Raw genomic sequence first — 22103 nt, 5'->3', positions numbered from 1 at the left:
TGAGTTAATATTTGTGTATGATATAAGGTAAAGGTCCAACTTCATTATTTTGCAAATGGGTATCTTACTGTTCTTTTGCCTGCTGTGTGTGTTCATCTTTGATAAAGGGGTGTTGAAGTCTCTAACAATGATAGTGGATTCATTTATTTCTGTTTGCAGTTTTATTAGTTTTTGCCTCACTTTGACACTCTGTTGTTAGGCTCAGATATGTTGAGGATTGATATGTCTTCTTGAACTATTGAACTTTTTGTCATTACGTAATACCTTCTTTATCCCTGATAACTTTCTTTACTTTGAAGTCTGTTTTGTCTGGAGCAAATAGAGTTTTCATTCACAATTACATGTGAGTAAATTCTTGCATAAATATGAGTCATTTCGTATAACTATGATGCATTTTTTAAATTTTAAAATTATTTAAAAATTCTCAAAAATTTAAATTATTCTAACTTGCTTTGAAAGCTAGGTCAAAAAATTTTATTAAAAGGTATTTAGTGATTCTCAAAAACAAGTCATTAGTATTTTTTATTTACTCAGCTGACAAATACTTATTGAGTACTTACCATGTACCAGACTTTTTGTTCTTGTTGTTCAAATACATTAGGGATGCATGAGTTAAAAAAAAAAAAAAAAGAATATAATGGCTACAGTTCTTGTCTACAGAACTCCTGAAGGACTATTTACATCAAACTGTGTGTGTGTGTGTGTGCGTGTGTGTGTTTAAATGGAACCCTTGAGTTGTGCCCTGTGTTTCTCAAATACACTCGACTAAGAATTTCAACCCATAATTCTCCCAACGATTTTCTTCTTCTCCTTCTCCTTCTTCTCCTCCTTCTTCTCCTTCTCCTCCTCCTAAAACCCCAAGTTCTTTCCTCTACAGAATACCCTCCTCCTTCTTCTCCTTCTTCTTCTCCTTCTTCTTCCCCTTCTTCTTCTCCGCCTTCTTCTTCTTCTCCTTTCTTCCTCTTCTTCTTCTTCTTCTTCATCTTCTTCTTCATCTTCTTCTTCTTCTTCTTCTTCTTCTTCTTCTTCTTCTTCTTCTTCTTCTTCCTCTTCCTCTTCCTCTTCCTCTTCCTCTCCCTCTCCTTCTCCTTCTCCTTCTTTTCCTTCTCCTTCTCGTTCTCCTTCCCCTTCTTCTTCTCCTTCTCCTCTCTTCCTCCTCCTCCTCTTCTTCTTCTTCTTCCTCCTCTTCCTCTTCTTCTTCTTCTCCTTCTACTATTAGAACATAGGAGCTGTTTTCTACACATTATGTAATGGAAAATGAGGTATTGTAATAACAAATGTCAAAAAATTCTTTAATCTTATAGTTATCTTCCCCACAGTTTTTATTTTGGGAAGGATAATAAAGCTTGAATAGCTGTTTTTCTATGTATTCCTTTTGGATTAGCGTCTTGATTTAACAACTTGGAATTGGAAATACTCTTAACTATTAGTGTCAGTGGTTTTGAGCAGTGGGTCTCAAAATTTAGCATGCAGCAGAATAAGCTGAAACAATTTTTAAACAGATTGCTGAGACCTACCCCAGAGTTCCTGATTCAGTAGGTCTGAGATAGGGCCCAAGAATTGGCACTTTAAATAAGTTTCCAGGTGATGCTGATGCTGCTGGTTCAGACACCATCTTTAGAGGACAACTAGTTTAGAGTATAAAATATGGGGAGATGAATCTAACTCCAGTCCTGACTTCAGTATTTACCAAGGGAATTACCATTGGCAAATTGTTTAATTTTAGACATCTCATGTATGAAATAGTAATGTATAATCCTATCTTCTTAGGTTTGTTGTGAGTATCAAATAATAAACTATTATTTAATACTCCCTAATTTAAAGGCTTACTAACTTAAAGACTGATTCTAAAAATTCCAATATTTTATACATTGTAGAAGCTAGTGTTTCTTTGACCTGAAATCTATTTAACAAAGAATATACATACTTTAGTGAGCCTTCTAAATTCCTGTTTTGGAATTAGATCATAAATAAATATAACTACATTGTGTAATTTCTTAGAGTTTTAAATTTATCAGTTGGTTATTTTTTAAATGTGTTTCTTCTTGGCTCACAAAGAGCTATTCTCCAGTGAATGTCGTACAATATTGAAACAAAAACCAATAGTGCTCCTAATTAAAGTAGTTGACTGTAATACCTTTGTTATTGAATTTGAATTGGTAAAACAGGTGGTTATATAAAATTTCAACAAATGCTTTTTCTTCATTTTTGGTTTCATAAGACTAGGAAAGAGAAATTCAAAAGCTGCTAAAATTGTAAATCCTTTTTCAAAATTGAGATGCAAATTGTATGTGTAAAGGAGAATTTTGTTATAGAAAAGAAATATCTCCTTATTTAGCAACATATTCAGGAAACATTGAGTTTAAGCCATTTTATAAGGTGTTCTAGATACTTTAATAAATAAGTTAAAATATGTGCCTTGGTATATTTATTATCTAGTGGGGCATATAACTTCATATTCAATGAATTAAAATCTAATATGAAAAATGCATCTAAAAAGTTATGTATAAAATGATATGGAATTTTTAAGTGAGGGGGTGATTTTCAATCAGGGAATTTTGAGTGTAGGAATTTAAGAAGGCTTGGAAATGAGAGTGTACTTGAGATATGTTGTGGAAGGTAAATCAAAGTAGTATAGGGGAAAGACCAATAGTAGAGGTTATATGTGTGCCCAGGAGAAAGACCAGTGTAAGGGAGACAGAGAAAATAAAGTACATGATGTATCCAAGTAACTGCATGAACACATACGATGGGTATAAATCTTGGTGTCTGAGTAAAGTAATATATGAAAGATGAAGCTGGATATTAGTATAGAAAGTTACTTCTCAGATCCTGATGAGCTGAGAATTTTATCCATAGAATGGTGGTGAACAAATTATGGCCTGTGGGCCAATTCTGGTCTGATGCCTGTTTTTGTTAATATAGTTGTATTGGGAACATGGCTATAATCATTCATTTAAGCAGGCCATAGATGCTTTTATGCCACAAAGACAGAGCTGATAGTTGTAACAAAGACCGTATGGCCCACAAAGCCTAAAATATTTACCGTATGGCCTTTACAGAAAAATATTCTCTGACCCCGGTTATATACCAATTCAGTATGAAAGACCACTCTGGGTGATCTCGGAGAGACAGCAGTGAGTGGTCCTGAAGGGAGATCTTAGTTTCCTGCCCAGGAATTGAACCTGGGTAGCCTGGATGAAAACCAGGAATCCTAGCCACTAGACCACCAGGGGCTAGGGGCTAGAAGCAAAGTGGCCCTAGCTCTTTCCCCCATTTGAAAGCAAGAATGTTTTAAGGAGGCAAAAACTGTAAAAACAGGTACAAAGTTTATTATTGGAGACACAGCATAACATGTGGGAGAGCACACAGATGAACAGTTTGTTTATTTAAGACAGCAGCAAGGCAGAAATACACATCTAGAGAGAAAGGGTATGGTGTCCTCTCTAAGAAGGAGAGCAGTAAGTCAGAAGCAAAGCAGGGATACACACCTGGAGGGGACTGGGGGCATCCTGAATGAGGAGTGCCGTAAAGACGTGATTTAAATCACTTACACAGGACAGTCCTTCCAGGTCTTTGTTTACCTTTGGCCAATTTTTCTCGTTTCTTTTTTTCACACCTGAACGTTTCCAGGACCCTCCCCAACATGCGTGCTCAACTTTTTGCTAAGATTGATCCCACCACAGAGGCCTGTGGGTGCATGTGCACACATATTATGGGGTGGCGTCCCCCTCCCTTTTTTGACCCCCAAGAAGCCTTCCTGCACATGTGCAGAGGGAAGTCTTCCTTGACCTCAGGAGTGGGCACCTTATCTCTTTACTTCAGCGGAGTTCAGCTTCTGCCACTAGCTTTGTCCGTGGAGTTCCTGGGTGAGAACAAAGCTTCAATTTTACTCCACTTGACAAGCACCAGCTGTCTGGCCCAGGGGCGCATCTATCTCCCACCTCCTGTGGACTGTTAGTTACAAATACATAACGATATAAAAGAGCTTGCACCAGAATGCAAATTTATTCACTGCTTCAATTATCAAGAAAGTCTCACTATGTAAAAAAGTGTCAGCTGATCTGACAGTGTGTGTAATGAATTGATGTGTATTTTACTGAGGCTTCTTATGTACTTGCAATCCAGGAACATACAGTTTAGTTCAAGGATCTCACTTTGAGTCAGTAAAGGTGTGTTGAAGATTTCTAGCAGGATGGTAGGATCAGATGTGTATTATAAAGGACCAATAAGGTCAAATAGAAACTTTTTTGTTTGTTTGGTCTCTTCTGCAATACTCCAGCAGAGTCTAGAGGGCGTGTGTGGAATTTTGGAGTCCGACAGAGCCGGTTACAAACCTTGGTTGGTGGGGTGGGAGGTTGGAGGGGAAGCATGCCTTGACATTCAAGAAGGAATGTTCCTTTTTCCTTAATTTATATTCTAAAAATCCCACATAAGAACTCTGAGTGTTCCGTCTTATTTAAGAAGCTCCAGCAGTTGGTGGGTCAGACCGTGGAGTTGGTGGGAGGGGCGGGGAGCAGTTGCACATAGCAAGGTTGGTGCACCACGGACACGAGGGTAATACTATGGAAACCCCTAGGAGGATTGTACTGTTGAACAGTTTGTATTTTCTGTTACTCATGAAAGTAATCAAGTTCATGACAACTTTCAGTAGCTCATATCCCATCAGGTATGTTATAACAGCCTACATTATCATAATCAATCACAGGCTATATCTCAACCCAAAGGATAAGCCTGAAGAATATGTCCCTTACACTGTACAAGTATTAAAGGTCAGTTGACCTAACTCAAGAATATTTTTATTTGTCCATGCAAGGGTATTTTTTCTTATTAATTTAATTAGGGTGAATACCCAGGAGATTCTCAAATAAGGGGGAAAAATGTCAATTTTTAAATTGCTTAATATGTGTAATATTAAGACTTTAGAAACTGATTATCCTATGAGGCGTAGGCAACTTTTTTTAAAATAGCTTGGACTGTAAATCAGATCTCTTTTTGTTTGTTTTTTTTTTTTTAATTAATTAATTTATTTATTTTTGGCTGTGTTGGGTCTTCGTTTCTGTGCGAGGGCTTTCTCTAGTTGCGGCAAACGGGGGCCACTCCTCATTGCAGTGCGCGGGCCCCTCACCATCGCGGCCTCTCCCGTTGCGGAGCACGGGCTCCAGACGCGCAGGCTCAGCAGTTGTGGCTCACGGGCCCAGCCGCTCCGCGGCATGTGGGATCCTCCCAGACCAGGGCTCGAACCCGTGTCCCCTGCACCGGCAGGCAGACTCTCAACCACTGCGCCACCAGGGAAGCCCCAGATCTCTTTTAATAAATGACTTTTTAATGACTTATACATCATCACCTGGGATCTTTATTTTTGCAACACCTGAGTGTAAAGCACTGCTTTCTTTAAACCTTTACTACTGTGTGGTTTATGATGTGTTTTGTTAGGAAAGGCATATTTCTATAAAACATCCTACTTCCAGCCCTGTATGAGAAATGACAATTTGAAGGCTGGTAGAGAGATGCTGATATTTTATGAGTGACAGCACTGTTAGGTGTGATCATTACTGCTGTGTTCATCCCAGGAGGGCAGTGGATTTCCTTTGCAGGTACATGCTCAGATAATCTCATCTCAGACATAGGCAAGTGTTCGTATAATTCTTCATTTTTCCATTAGGAATCATACATACATCATGTGCCCCCAATTAATGCATAAAAGACTGGCGACCGAATGATATACTTTTACACTAGTACGGTGTTTGTGGGGCGGTGTAAAAACACAAATGCAGTTTTGTTATTTGCATTTTTCAAATTGATCTCCTGGCATGTCTCCCTTTTTTCATTTTCCTTGCAGTTGAAATATATATATTTCAAGGATATATAATTATAAAGAATTGTTTCAATAATTTATTTTAAATTTATTATTGTGACTGAATTTTCTCAAGTTATACTGTATTGGGGAAATTAAACATTAACATTTTTCATCGTGTAGTTTCTGGGAAATTAGTACAGGGACCTCTAGTTGAAGAACCATTGAGTAGATGCTTTTATCATTACTAGAACTGGGACTTTTAGTCACTTAATTCTTCCATGGTCTGTAACATTGTTCTGTCTTTTTATGGTTTTTTTTCTCCCCCAGCCTGGAATATATTATTATCAACTTTTTCTGTGTAATTTCATCTGACTCTACAGTTCTGTCACTCCCTTGGTCTATTTATTTCCACATGTGCTGTACTGATTTTAAACTACCTTGTGTATTTTGTTTATCAAGTACTTTTGGAGAGTCTACTGTGAACCAGGCACTGTGTAGGAAACAAAATAGCCGTGGCCCCCAAACAAAGATAAAAACATATTAGCATTTGGGGACATTTCATTCTGTTCTTCCTTGTATGTATGTAGTTGTATAATATGTATGTATAAAAACACACACACTACACACACACACAGGCATTGTTGAACATCTGGCATAGTGCATGACATATAGTAGATAGTAAGTGTAACATTCGTTAAATGGGATGCAAATGTTTTCTCCCATTCACTGATTGGCCTTCATCATCATATTGGTATCTTTGATAAACAGAAATCCTTAATTTGAATACAGTCCTGTTTTTTGTATTTCCCCTTATGGATAGTAATCCTTATATATTATTAAAAATTAATTCTCAGTCTCATATCATGAAGATATTGTTATGTATCTTAGGCAAGCTTTGTTGTTTTACCTTTCACATTTCAGGTACATTCTACCTGTAATTTATTATTTTTGAATGCTGTTAAATAGGGGTCAAGGTTTGTTTTTTCCCCACAAGGCTACCTAATTTATTCAATCCACATTGAAAAGATCGTCCTTTCCTTCACTGCTCTGAAGAGCTAAGCTGTTCATAAATCAGATGTATAAATATATGTAGAATTTTCAGGACTCGTTTATCCATTTCTCTGGCCCATTTTTCCGTCGTTACTTCAATACCGCCCTGTCTTGATTATTCTACCATTATAATGAATCAGTATCTGATAGAGTAAATTCTCCAACTTTGTTCTCCTTTGTGATAAAATTGGCTATTCTTAGTCCTTTGGATTTCCATATTAAGCTTAGAATCAGTGTGTCAATTTTGGGGAAAATACATCTACTAAAATTGTGCTGGATCACAGTGAATCTGTGAACCAATGAATAATTCATGTATTCATCTTTGTTCTCAGCATCTGTGGGGTCCTGGGATATTAAACACACACAAGGAACAAAGCTGGAACTTTTTATTCATTGACACACAATTCAGACAAATTAATATAATAATCCTAGCTCTTAAAATCAGTCTTAATTCATACCCTGTGTAGTTCACAGGGCACTAAATTCTTTATTAGCAGCAACTAATGACATAAACATAACCACAAATCACATCTACCATTTATTAAATATATAAGATGGGCCAGTACTGTGATAGAAAGTCCACTTATTTTATTTCTAACTCCTAGTAATAACATGGAGCTATCCTGTTTTATAAATGAAGAAACCGATAGGTTCAGAGAGGTTGAATAACCTGCCTAATGTCGCCCGTCTAGTAAGTGCTGAGGTCAGAGGCCAACCCTGCCATGTCTTTTGCCCACAGCACATTCCCAGTGCCTTGGACAAGTAACACTGGAAAGACTGACTCAATAAATACGTGGTGACTGAATGAATACCTCTCTTTCTCTCCATCTATTTTCTATTAATGATTCATGTCTTTCCTCAAAAAAAAATGATAAAACTTTCAAAATGGTTTTAATAAGTAGCAAGTTTAAACTCCATGGTACTAGTATCACATGTGGTGAAAAAGTGGGGTGAAATATAATTAATCAAAGAAAGAGTGCCAGAATGTCCAAATTTTGAGGAATCACTTCCTTATTGAATATTTCAAAAAGCTGTGTGTTACATAACATGTCTTTAATGTTTTATTGTTTCTTTTTTGAATTGGTAATTAAAGTGGGGGCATAAACTCTATCCCTTATGGCAAGATTACATTGATATTTAAGTGTTTCCATCATTTTTTTCCCTCTCTGGTTTGGAACTAGGGGAAAAAAAAGAAACACTTTAAAAATTATCTACCCACTTAAGCCAAATGATGGAGAGACTTGAGTCCTGATAATAGTGTTTGTGCCCCTGGATCCAACTGTGCCTGAAGCTAGTGTATCCCCCGTACTTTTCAGTTATGTGAACCAATAAATACCCTTCTTTACTTAAAACATTAAAAGGTTATCTACCTGCTTATTAAAATATGTTTAAGTAAAACTGACTTAAATCAAAAGATAAAATAAATTTGAACCTGAAAGCCTTTTAGACCAGTGAGTAGAACTCCAAGACAGTTTCCTTTCTCTTTTTCATACTTTAATTATTTATATTTTTGTTCTTTTTATGCCTCTTCTAAATGTATTCAATGCTTCAATGTCTCATTTTACCCACATAAAAAAACTCTACAAAACTGATCAGAGTATCAGCAGTATTATTATAAAAAAAATCAACCAAGTTATTACATATTAGGCCTAATGATTTCAACCTTAACCATAATTTTTGTACATTGTACCAATGGACACATGGATTCAAAATCAAAATAGTAGAATTATTTATGCATCACCATTGTTCTAAAAACATTGTTGTACTTTTAGGACAAATTTTAGAACACTAAAATATGGTTAATGACAAACTGTATTTTATGATTTTCTTTTTTTACCTGATAAATGCATCATTCTTTCCCCAGAAATACCGCAGATGGCTGGTACCTGTATGCTGATAGCTCAAATGGAAAGTTTGGTGACATGGCTGACATCCTCACTCCTGTTATTTCACGCACGGGACCAAAATGTACCCTGGTGTTCTGGACTCATATGAATGGTGCCACAGTTGGTTCTCTCCAGGTACTGCTTAGGCAATTGCATTTTCTGAATTTCTTCTACAAAAATTCATATTGTATAATTTAGTGTTATTAAAATATGTAGTCTGCTAATAAATGAAAATGGGCAGTTATCAACACTTCACTGGTTTGAAAACAGTATGATTGAAAAAAAGCTTTAGTAGAATTGGACCTGAATGGCTAATAGGATTTCTTTAAACTATTCTATTTATGATTATGGTCTTTATTCTGAGGTTGCAGCTTCTATGCAACACTGTTTTACCCTTGAAATATGTCATATAGGTTTCAGTATCAGTATTCTGAGAATAACACAATCAAATGAATATACACATTTTGGTGATATTCGGATGTGCCTTCTTGCTGTCTTTGATATAGTGGTGCTACATTCTCCAATATTCTCTTTCAAATTGTTTTTTGTAAAAAAAAAAAAAAAAAAAAAAAGAAATTAAATTATTTCATACTCACAAAAGGTTGCAAGAATCTCACAGACAACTGCATTCTACCTTTCACTCAGAGATTCTGTTTTTTGCCCATTGTCCCAATAACATCTTTTATAGGAAAAATTGAGTTCAATACAGAATTACTTATCACACTCCACTGTTACTTCTTTCTAGTGTCTTTATTTTTTTATTTTTTATTTTTTATATATTTATTTATTTTTATTTTATTTTTGGCTGCGTTGGGTCTTTGTTGCTGCGTGCGGGCTTTCTCTAGCTGTGGCGAGCAGGGGGGCTACTCTTCGTTACGGTGCACGGGCTTCTCATTGCGGTGGCTTCTCGTTGTGGGGCACAGGCTCTAGGCACGCAGGCTTCAGTCGTTGTGGCACGTGGGCTCAGTAGTTGTGGCACGTGGGCTCAGTAGTTGTGGCTCGCAGGCTCTAGAGCTCAGGCTCAGTAGTTGTGGCACATGGGCTTAGTTGCTCCGTGGCATGTGGGATCTTCTCGGACCAGGGATGGAACCCGTGTCCCCTGCATTGGCAGGTGGATTCTTAACCACCATGCCACCAGGGAAGTCCCTAGTGTCTTTAAAACTGAAGTAATTCCTTCATTTCCCCTAAACTTTATGATCTTGATACTTTTAAAGGTTATATCCAGTCATTTTGTGAAATGTCCTTCAAATTGGATTTGTTCAATGTTAAGCATTTTTTCCCCCTGTAATATCACCAATATTGTATTCTTTTTATTGCATCCCATTGGTTAGTACATGATGTCTATTGTTCCCTTTGTTATCAATAAATATTTTGCGATGAGATATTTTGAGAGTATGTAAAATCCTGATCTCAACTCAATTATACCCACTAATTTTTGCTTCCTTTAGTATTTTTTGCCACATTAATTTTACTATGATGATTGCCTATTTGTGTCTAACTCCATTAGTCTGTCTACATTTGTAGGTTGGTTTTCTCTTGTTAAAAAAATTCTCCATTTATTGATTTATATCAGTGTGGACTCATGGATTCCTATTTTATCCAATTTGTTGTCAACATTATTACTATTTATTGGTTCTTAAGTTGTCCCAGATACAGTTATAGGAGACCCTTTAAACTGATTTCTATGTCTCTTTGACAAGTCCAATCATTCTTTGATCATTTCCTTTCTTTCTGGCCAAGAAGATGTTCCAGACTCATCTTTTTGTTATCCTGTTCCATCCCTGGAGGTAACTATTTTCCATGGGGTCCTGGTTTCTTTTGGACGACCAAGTTATATGGACAAAACAGAAAGAGGTTCTGCAATTTTAATGCAGATCCCCTAGATCCTGTCTTCCCCTATTAGACATGCCTTATATAATAGATAAGGTTTGTAAGTATATGTATAGACACATTGTTTACACAGAGAAGCCAACTCAATTTTGAAGCATCTCCGTTTATACTCTGTGTCATAGCTTACGTGACATTTTCCAAGAAGCCATGTCTGAAAAATAAATCCCCAGATTTCAGAATTGTTTACATGAGCAGTTTTAGACCAGGGATATCTCTCCAAAAGCAGCCATAGATAAGGTCTCTCCCCCTGTCAAATAGCATTAATTTGTTTTCCAAGAAGTCTATGTTTAGTATATTTGCAAAGAGATTACACTTGGGCTACCTGCTTTATTTTTCCCCAATAAATAGAAATCGACTGCAGATCAGCTGCTTAACCACTTCTTTCCTAGTAGCTTGATGTAATTTTAATATTAGGTATTTTTTCTCATTTTTTAACTGTCTTATTCTAGGATTTTCCTGGCCATATTAAATATTATTTTCCTCCCCAAATTAGATAAACATATCTTATTTTAAAACTGCTGTTACTTTTTTTTATTGGAAACATGTTAAATTTATAAAGCAATTTTGGAAGAATAGTTTTATTTATTATAGGTGAGACTTCTCACCAAAAACAGTTTAAGAGTAAACTTGTTTGTGTATATGTATGTGTGTATGTTTAATAATCTGAGAGCATCCAAGTAGTCTTGTGGATTGATGTGGCAATTTACCATTTGTGTCGCATTGAGTTTTTAAAAATGGTTTTAGACAAAACAATCAATACAGCTAACTACAGGGTTTGCATCAGAAAAATGAGAATTACTTACCAGGTATATTTTGTGGTTGAGATTAATTATCTGAAATAGGCTTTCATTTTTTCAGAATAAGATTTTGTGTTAGTAGATGAAAAATTATAAAACAACCTTAAAATTTTATAAGTAGTTTATTATCAAATAATTAAAATGGTAATACATATGAGCCTTATTTTGTGCACAGCTGAGTAAAATAACATTAAATGTTGCATTACTATGTTGCATGAACACAGTTTTCCTTAGTGATTTGTGTATAGAGCAGTATTCATACAAAGAAGATCTAATTCCTATACATTCTTTTTAGTATCCTTCAAAAATGATTTTTATATTTTTTAGAAATTCTATTTTCTTGACTTTAATAATATGTTGATTCAACTTGAATTCAAGAATTTAGTGACATCTTTGCTAGCCACATACGACTTTTTATATGACTCTAGAAACTCTAGCTCTATAAAAATAACCATTTGCATCTAATTTTTAAAAAACTGATCATGAAAGCATTCAAATTTACCTTCACTTTCAAAAGTCAAAATCTCCCCAAACCCTTTATGTGAGTCATGAATTAGTTATACACATTGTATTGTTAAAAATTAGTGTTGTGAAATAATTAAATACATTATCTAAGTCAGTTATTTTAAAATGTGGAACTCTACTGCTCTTCCCTATTTAATTACTTTCTTGATGGCTCATTTTGTGTCATTCTAAAAGAGGAGCCATGATAATTTGTCTGCTGAGATGAGTCTCAATTTCCCTTTAGAATGAGGGTCCAGTAGTACTGGTGAGAGTTTGTTGGGTGGGGAGCTCTTGCTGGCTTAGATGAGTACGTGCCCACTCACATCACCCATATGTGCTGTTGGAATTGAATGGACTCCCATTGTAACATCACCATCCCCACTGAACCTAATGTCATTCTCAAAAGTGTGTTTAGTAAATAATTCTGTGCTTTTCATGTGACTACATGAATATTATTTAATATTGAGACTTCCAATTGTTCTTGCTGTCAGATTTTTAAAAACTAAGGTAGTTAAGAGTTCTTAATCCAATGGTGCCCAGATAACTTCAGACTTGACTGACAGATATTCATGCACAACTTTATTACACAAAGCTCATGAGGTACCCTGGGGGCACAGTGCTGTTCTAGAAAACAAAGACATCTAATGAAAAATGTCTGAGCTTTTCTCTCAGGGATTCATGTTGATATTAAAATGAAAAAAAATTACTGGGAGAATTCTACATGTTTAGAATTTGTCAAGGTAAAATATTTCAACACTTCTTACTTGATTTATCTCTGCAGGTACTCAGCAAGAAAGACAATGTTACTTCTAAACTGTGGGCTCAAAGAGGACAGCAAGGTGCACAGTGGAAAAAAATAGAGGTGTTTTTAGGCGTTCATTCCCATATACAGGTTTGTAATCCAAGTATTTAGGTGATGATTGAGTTTTGTTGATTCTTTAATTTTAATTTATTTCCTCTACCCCTTGTCTTCTTGTCTCTCTTTCCCTTTCTGATGTGCTGTATGAACGTTTACCACTCCATACAGCATTTTCCATAAGGAATTTGCAGTTCTGAAATGCCCTAATTTTTTTTCCCAAAGAGGCAACCATTTTTCTAGGAACATCTCATTTTAGTGACAACCATCTCCTGCCTCCACAATCAGCCTCCTACATATTAAGAACACCTCCCACTATTTTGCAAATATATTCTCAGAGACTGCAGAGTAATTACATTAGTTTATTTCAAACCCAATTAAAGAGACCTTTGAAAGCACACTATATTGTTGAACCTTATTAGAGAAAACAGATTTACTTGACTGAAAAATATTTTCAGAGGCACAAAATTGGGTGATGCTGTATTTGTCTTCATGTAGATTGCAATAATATTAGGAGGATAAGACCTAAAAATAAAGGAAAAGAACAAGTAATACATAGAATAAAAGGTTTAAACTGAAAGTAATTATGTGCCAAAATATTTAGTGTGAATTTTATTTTTTTATGGATTATCAGGAAAACAGGAGCTCCATGGATGTGTGTGTTTTTTGCTTTTGGAGTTTTTGTTTGTTTTGTTTTGTTTTGTTTTTGGCAGAAGGGGTGTTTATTGGAAGGTAAAGCTTAGCTGTTAAGATTTAAGATTAGATAAGGGAGAGTGGGAATCCAGAGCCATTTATGTCAGAGAACATTTTTTCTTAGTCATAACAGCACAGGGCTTAATTCCTTGAATTTAGAGCCACTTATCTATAGATACAAGGTATAATATCTTTGCTAATTATACAGAGGACTGGAAATGCAATATGTAGCGAGAGTAACCAAATCAGCTGTGAATATTCAGTAACTGTATCTACAATCACATGCCATATCTGATAGATCAGCCCCTTTCAACTCCGCTGGAAGCACAGGCTAGATACAGCTGTTTAAAGGCACTGATACAACATTATCCCCAATTTCTTAGAATGTTAGCTATAATAAATCCCATATATTTTTGACCTCTTGCTGGGACACAGTTTTCTTATGGGTCATTTGTAGATAATTTAGGAAATGGATAAGAAGTAAGTTCAACCTGAAGAAGAAAAGATTGGACAGCAATTTAGTGGCCTTGCACAGTATGAAATTTATCATTAAGAGGATTCCACCTGTTTAACCTCCAAGACCTTTTAACTGAGGGAAGAAGAATCATCAGCAAGAACGTGCAGAAGGCTGTGCTGCTGCCAGGCATCGGCTTCCACTTCGGGCAGTGAATTCTTAACTAGTCTGTGCAAGTAGAATACTTGCATGGTAAAATCATGTTCAAAACAACATTAAGAGGGATTTAAGCAGAGGAATCAATTATTAATTTAGCCTTTCTGAAATTTAATTTTTCACATATTGAAATTTGAAGAGAAATATGCCCATGTTGTTTGAATCTTAAAATGAAATATTAATGGTTTCTGAATATTTGATGTTTAATGTGATTCATTCATTCCTTCAGTAAAAACATATCAAGAACCTACTATGTGCAAGCATATTACTATGCACTGGAGAAATGGTGGTGAGACACACATACTATCCATGGTTCTTCCATTTTTACAGTATCAGTCCCTTTAGCCTCAGAAACATGAGTGCCTTTAACCCTTGAGTAAAAGTATACAGCATTGGGTAGTTTTCAGAGTTATATTTGGGAACCCCCAATTTAAACATAACATTTAATTATAATAATTTTTATAACTAGAGCAATCACATACCTGGCACTTACTAAGTGCTAAGTTCTGTTCTATGAACAAAAAATTTACTCCTGTAACTGTATGAGGTACCTACCTTTATTACCTGCATTTTATAGATTAGGCACAGAAATACCTAGAGCTTGGGTAACTTGCCCTACTTATATAACTACAGTGGCAGTGATACGCTTTAAACACAGGCAGGTCATCTACAAGTCCATAATACAAATGCTATGCTCTATTGCTTCCTAAATTTTACAAAATGATTGACCCAGCTTTTATTTTACCGGAAAAAAATATATCATAACTGCTCTTGAAAAAAAGTTTAATCACATTCAGTATTAAAATCTATGGAATCTTAACCAACATCGTGTGGCATTGGATTATCTGATTTCTTAATCACAGAGCATTGCCTTACAGATTTAAATTAAATGTTCAGATATATCCAGATAATACAGTACCTTTTTCAATTTGTGTATCCATGTTCTTCTTGGGCTCAATTCTCTTATAAAAGAGTTGTAGTCATTATTCTTTCTAGTTTCACCTCGTCTTAATCACATCCAAGCTCTTAATCTATCTTACAAATTTATTTTTCTTTTCCAGCACATCTATTCTGAAGAAAAAAAAAAAAAGTATGCCTTTTATGTAAATTTGATACATGAATTTATATAAAAATTGTACGTTTATTTGCTTTTTTAAAATAATGTGAAAGGCATGATTTTCAGTTATTCTATTTTCTCATCTTAAAAGGAAAACAACTAGGTTTTCATACAATAGTATAAAAGCATAACACATCTTAAGGAAAAACTAATTACTTCTTTCAAGAAAAATAATTGTTTAGATTTGGTAAAAAGATGTTTGGGAGTTTGATGACAGTAACTATTCTGTATAAAAATCATGGAGGTAAATAGGTATTTCTTGTTAACGCATCTCTAATTGTCCTAAATTTACTTTAAAATATATGAATATTTCTTATGTTAACACACAAATACATATTTAGCTTGCAGACAAATTCAATAGAAGCTGTCTGAATTAGTTTCACTTTGGAAACTTTAGCGAGTCCTGTGACTATTTTTCATCAGTTCTATCAAAGTCTGTAGAAGTGGGATCTCACTGTCCAGCAGTGGCACACAGGAGAATTTCATTCATCACATACATTAATCAAAGGCAAATCACAATCATTTCAAGTCCAAAGATGTGGCCAATTTAAAAAATTCATAGTTTTGAGGTTAGACATGTTTTCGATTTCAAATAGTTGAGTTGAACGTATCAGAGGAATGGCAAGAAGTGGATGAAATAAAGTAAAAGGTATGCTTGCATCTTCTGTCTCTTGGTGCATTCCGTCACCTGGTTGACCTCCTGCTTCCACGTGTGATGGGGCTGTCAGCAGTGAGCAGGTCTTGTTTGGGGTCTGCGAGTTGCAGAGGCTGCAGTGGTAGGTGACTCCTGCCTGTTTCTTAGGCCCTGTATCCTAAAAATCTAGACAAGAGACAGTGGTGTTGCCACTTCCACATTCTTTGCCTGTTGAGTGTGGTAGAGATCTTCGATATCCCTCAAACTTCCTGGGTCAGTTTCATTGTAGTGATTACGGGGTCATTTTTATCAGATTCAAGCCCTTAAGTTCTGTACTGTATTTACTGTTTGCCCCAAGTTTTGAATTCTTGATGGACGAGTCGACTGATATTGGCTTTATTTTTTTTTTTAAAGATTGTCTTCAGGGCAAAACGTGGTATCAGTTACATAGGAGATGTAGCAGTGGATGATATTTCCTTTCAAGATTGTTCCCCCCTACTTAGCGCAGACAGAACGTGTACGGCTCAAGAATTCACATGCGCGAACAAGCACTGCATTGCCAGGGACAAGCTGTGTGATTTTGTGAACGATTGTGCTGATAATTCAGATGAGACTCCTTTCATCTGTGGTGAGTGGAAGTGTTCTGTCTCCTTACTTTTGCCTTTGTCTCCCACAACCTTCCTCTGTGCAATGGGTTCATTGATGAAAAATACAGAGTATATATAACTCAGCAGCCAAGGCAGGTAAGGTGATTTAACCACTTAAATACGTTCCTTTCTCCCTCTCAATACTTAATTTAGAACCGAAAGTCATTTAAAACTAATCAATGGCTTTCTGTTTGTATGTGAAGAATTGGAGATTAACTGGAAAGCAGGTGTCTTCAAAGACAAACAGAATGCAAACAAGTATTTTCCATATGAAATAAACTTTGGGAAAGAAGGCAAGCAAAACGTCCATCAACGGCAACTCATGCAAGGTTGACAAGCCTTTGTGCTTTGACGGATTTCAGGGAGTTGTCATTCCCTTGGGTCAATTATGAGCTGGGATAAGTGGCTAAAAAAACAAAAAAATCAATATCCAGATAATGTGTAAAATAGACAATGTGATCTCCTAAGGGAAATACATATCAGCTGTGTAATATTGTTACAAGAGATCATAATAAACGGCACCTATTAAAATATCCTTAGCTAAATGGGCCATATGTGCTCATTCAGGGAAGTCTGTAAAATCATGGAACACAGTGCATTGTTGCCTCATTTCATTGCAAATGAGGTGAATACAAATTGTCAGAATTAAGGTTGACAAATTATTCCACTATTACCAATAATTTCTGAGCTAGCGTATTACAGTTTGATCTCTTTTTTGCCTCTTGAAACCAAATCTGGAATCACAAGAACAACGTCAGTATAATAAGAGCTCACATTTACGTAGAACTTTTAACTTTCAAAGCTCTTCTATCTACTAATCTCCACTTGATCTTCACAGAAACCCGACAGGTAAGTGGGGCAGATATTATTAGTGCATTCCATGGATAAAGCTGCTGAACAACAGTGGCTAAGATTTGGTCAAATTTCATAAAACTGGTACTGACAGAGTTGATCCTAGTTTCCAAGTACTTTGATTTATGATTCACTGCTTTGCCCAAGCTACCATACTACCTCTGTGTACAACTGAATCTTAGGAAAACCAAAAAAGTTGTAGATGTAGAAATCCTGTGTATATCCAATAACTATTTGTTTCTTCAAGTGTGGATTATATCTTATAATATCAATTATTACTATTATATGAACCAAGCAAAACTGTTTGACTAATCTTGTATTCTGTATTAATTTTTACCTTTATCTTATGAATATTTTTGCTGAGTTTTTAGTTATTTTCTGCATCAAATGCTTTTACATTTTCTTCATTGCCATTTTCATTTGAGTATCTCACAAATCTATTAGGTTATCAGTCAAACAGAACAGATATTATGCTTTTGAATTTTATTTGTCATGTTGCCAACTTATCTCTTTCCCAAGATGTGATTTAATGCAATTTTTTCAGTGTTTAAAGTATTTTATTTCTGGCTAAATTTTCCTTGAACTCTTTGTATTTAGATAATAACTTTGCGAATATTTCTAGGAATCCTCTATCTGTATTTGGGAGGGTATACTAATATACTAAGAAGGTCAGAGAAATGTACTGAAATTTATTGTCTTGGTAGTTCTTTTGTATGGAAAATAAAGACAGAAGTAATTACAAGCCCTTGGAGGGAAAGTTTTATCAGAAGGTGCTTTCTGGTGAACTGATTACCAAATCACTGTAACATTTGAATGGGGCTGTGATATCAGTAATACTGAAGCAAGAGAGATGAATTAGTTCCAGATATTATATAAGAAGAAGAAAAATTTTTCAGCTCCTTAGAACAAATAAACAACAAAAAAGTTAGAACAAACCTTAAAAGTAACCCACATTTTAATATTGGTTCTTATTACATGAATATGATTTATTTTTATATAACACTGCTTATTTTATTATGTATTTAAAAATTCAATTGTATTCCTATGTTAATGGTTTTAAATGTTTTAATTATAGAGTGGCTAGAACCTGCTATATGAATTATGAGTGCTGTTATTTTTCCTGCATATACTATAAACTTTGATGTTTAATTAGACCCAGAAGAATAGGAAGAAAAACTTAAAAAAAAAATCACCATAGCAACTGATCTCAGAAGTTTGGCTGACAACCTACCAAGAATTTAGGCTTACGTTTCATGATCTTTGGAACTTGTGTGAGGTTTTTTTTGTTTGTTTTGGGTTGTTTTTTTTTTGTGGGAAGTCTTAGTAAAGGCTGAACATGTATCACAACTCTAAAAAAACGTCTAAAATATCATTTGGTATAAATACACCACCTAGGAATAGAAGAAAGAATGAAACTGCTGAGCTCTTTGTAAAGGCATAGACTGTCTCTGACAAAGGAAAAGAAAATAATCCTTTATAAAACAAAAGTACCTGTGGCTTTAATTTTCTATAGACCAATATAGGCTCAGAAAGCAAGATTTGGCAGAAAGATTAAACTGTTTTTTTTTTTTTTTGCTTTATAATATAAATATAGCTAAAATATAGGACATAGTCAAAAAGAAAGTGATTTGTGTATCTGAGAAATCTGAAATCTTAGTTGAACATATTTTGCCATTGGTATAGAGGCTCCTTTGGCAAACAATCATATTTTTGTTTCTCTGTACTTTCCAATTAGCATATTTATTGGTGATACACAAGAGTATCTCAGGCATGCTCAAAATAATTTAATTCTGCACTGTGATTAGTAAGGATGCAGGATATTTGACCAGAATAATTAGTAAGGAATCTGAACCTAATGGGCACATGTAATACTGTATTTCCCAACTGCAGACATCTATTTCAAGTACACACAGAATATATGTTATTAAGCACTAAGCAAACTTCAATAATTTTAAATGGATTAAAGTGACATGGATTACATCTTTTGAATTAGGCTGGAAATCAGTTGTAAGACAAAAGCTAGAAAATTCCCTGTTAGTTAGAAGACACTTTTCATAACCCATCTCCCCACCAAAAAAATTACAGTAAAATTAGAAAATGTTTTAAATAAATAATAATAATAATAGTGCATTAAAAAACCTGTGGTATTTAGTTAAGAAAATGCGTAGTGAAAAATTTATATACTTAAATCCTTACCAAAGAAATTAATTAGCTGATAATACAAATTAATGGAATAGAACACAAATGTCAGAGAGAGAGGATTTGGAAAGACTGATAACATTTTCAAGACCCTGTCAAGAATGATCAAGAGAAACTGAGAAGACAAAAATATCAAGTTAATTTAACATATATTTACTGAAAAGGTATATGTCAAGCAGTGTTTGAGACATCTAGTGTACATCCATAAATGAAACAGACAAAAATCATATTACCCATTCTCCTGTGTTAAACAGAAAATATTCTCTCTCCCTCTACACACACACACATACACACACACAGAATATCCATGTGTGTGTGTTTGTGTATATGTATATTACAGAGTTTGTCAGAAGGTGATAAGTGATACATTTTCTGTGAGAAAATATAGAATAAGTTAAAGGAGATGAAAAATGGAGGGAGAGCAAATAGCAATATTAGGGAGCTTGATGAGGATAGGCCTGATGAAAGATATTTAAACAATTTTTTTTCATTTTACTTATTTATTCCCCCCCCACAGCTTTACTGAGATATGATTAACATACAGCCCTGTATAAGTTTAAGGTATACATCATTGTGACTTATTTATATTGCGAAATGATTACCACAGTAAGTTTAGTGGTAATACATTAACATCCATTTTCTCATATAGGTACAGAAAAATAAAAAGAGGAAAAAAATGTTTTTTCCCTTGAAATGAGGACTCTTAGGATCTAATCTCTTTCAAATATACCATACAGCAGTGCTAACTATAGTCATCATGTTGTACATTACAGCCCTAGTGCTTATTTATCTTATAGCTGGAAGTGTGTACCTTTGGACTCCCTTCATCTAATTCCCCCTCCTGGGCAAATTCTTGAAGGAGATCTGGGACTTAGCCAATACTTGTTATTTTCTTTCTTTCTTTCTTTCTTTTTTTTAAAATTATAGCCATCCTAGTGTGTATGAAGTAGAATCTCATTGTGGTTTTGATTTGTCCTTCCCTAATGACTATAATGTTAATCATCTTTTCTTGTGCTTATTGGCCATTTGTGTATGTTCTTTGGAGAACTGTCAAAGTTCTTTGTGCTTTTCTTTACAGGATTGTGTGTTTTTTATTGTAGAGTTGTAAGAGTTATTTATATATTCTGGATATTAAGCCCTTATCGTATGTATGATTTGCAAATATCTTCTCTCATTCTGGAGGCTGTCTTTTAAATTTTTCAATAGAATTTATTTTTTAAAGGAGTTGTAGGTTCACAGCAGAACTTAATCCCCACACATGCACAGCCCCCCCAGACTATCATGTCCCCAACCAGAGTGGTGATTTGTTACACGGGAGATGTCATTATCACCACAGTCCATAGTTTACGTTAGGGTTCCCTCTTGGTGAAAGAACACGTGATTAACAATAAGTCAAACTCTTATACTCAGTTACTTATAGTAACCTTGCTAAAGTCATTACAAATATTTTTAAACACATTTTTTCCTATTGGATGAATGTTTTTAAAAATATCATTTTTTAATGTTACATCAATGTGCAATTTAACACTGCTGAAAAATTATCTAAACTCAGTTACTCAAATCTTGGTCTAGAGACAAACAGCATTTTTGTCAGAAGTCAGGCCCCACCCCAGACTTAATCATAAACTGCATTTTAACAAGTATATGTGTACTAAAATTTGAGAAGCAATCATCTAAACAATACAAACATTTGAAAAAGTTTTCTGGTGAGAAGGAAGAGCTCTTATTTTATTCGTTGTTTCCTTATTGACATATACAAATATATCAGGATTTTAATAGGGGCAATAATTAGCTTTTTAAATATTAAAAATGATTCTGTGTATATTTTCTTAATGAATTTAATTGAACCATTTATAATTAAGTCAAAATTTAATGCCTACGTATGTATTTAATTGCCTGATATACTTTATTGGCAATTTTAAGAAGTTTTAAAGAATTGACGTTTATGCATTTATTCAGCAAATATTTATTGAGCATCTACTATGTGCGAGGGTTTGTTCTAGTTACTAAGAATAATGCTGTGGACAGTACAGACAAATTTCCTGTTCTCATGGAGCTTGCATTATGTTTGGTGGTAGTGGAAGGGGACACAGACAAAACAGAGTAAGTAAAATAACACAGCATATTTCATAATGATAAGTGCTCTGGCAAAAAGTAAAATAGGGAAAAGTGAGAAAGAAGATGCTTGGAGTGGTGGTTATAGTTTTAAATAGGGCCATCAGAAAAGTTCTCACTGAGAAATTGACATTTAAATAAAGATGGAAGGGGATATGGGGATATATGCATACATATAGCTGATTCACTTTACAGCAGAAACTAACACAACATTGTAAAGCAATTATACTCCAATAAAGATGTTAAAAAACAAACAAACAAAAAAGATGGAAAAAATAATGGATTTGAGCCAAGTGATACTTGATGTATTTGAATGAATTTTTTAAAAATTCAAAAAACATTTAAAAGGTCAGCAATAATTTAAACACGGTCCTTTCTATATTATCACCACAT

At 34.7% G+C, this 22103-nt stretch overlaps 1 protein-coding gene across 1 annotated transcript in view; it reads left to right on the top strand.

Annotated features, from left to right (window-relative positions):
- The window catches only part of MALRD1 (MAM and LDL receptor class A domain containing 1), a 612855-nt gene that overhangs the window by 238058 nt on the left and 352694 nt on the right, over nt 1-22103 (top strand). Inside the window, exons 22-24 of the mRNA XM_036841268.1 lie at nt 8715-8871; nt 12709-12819; nt 16312-16525. Coding sequence (XP_036697163.1) covers nt 8715-8871; nt 12709-12819; nt 16312-16525 — 482 coding nt within the window. The remainder of the gene's footprint in view (nt 1-8714; nt 8872-12708; nt 12820-16311; nt 16526-22103) is intronic.

This window comes from Balaenoptera musculus, chromosome 2, assembly GCF_009873245.2.
Source record: "Balaenoptera musculus isolate JJ_BM4_2016_0621 chromosome 2, mBalMus1.pri.v3, whole genome shotgun sequence".
NCBI classification, from domain to species: Eukaryota; Metazoa; Chordata; class Mammalia; order Artiodactyla; family Balaenopteridae; genus Balaenoptera; species Balaenoptera musculus.
The sequence above is the reverse complement of the archived record's forward strand: the minus strand, read 5'-3'. Positions and strand labels throughout refer to the sequence as shown.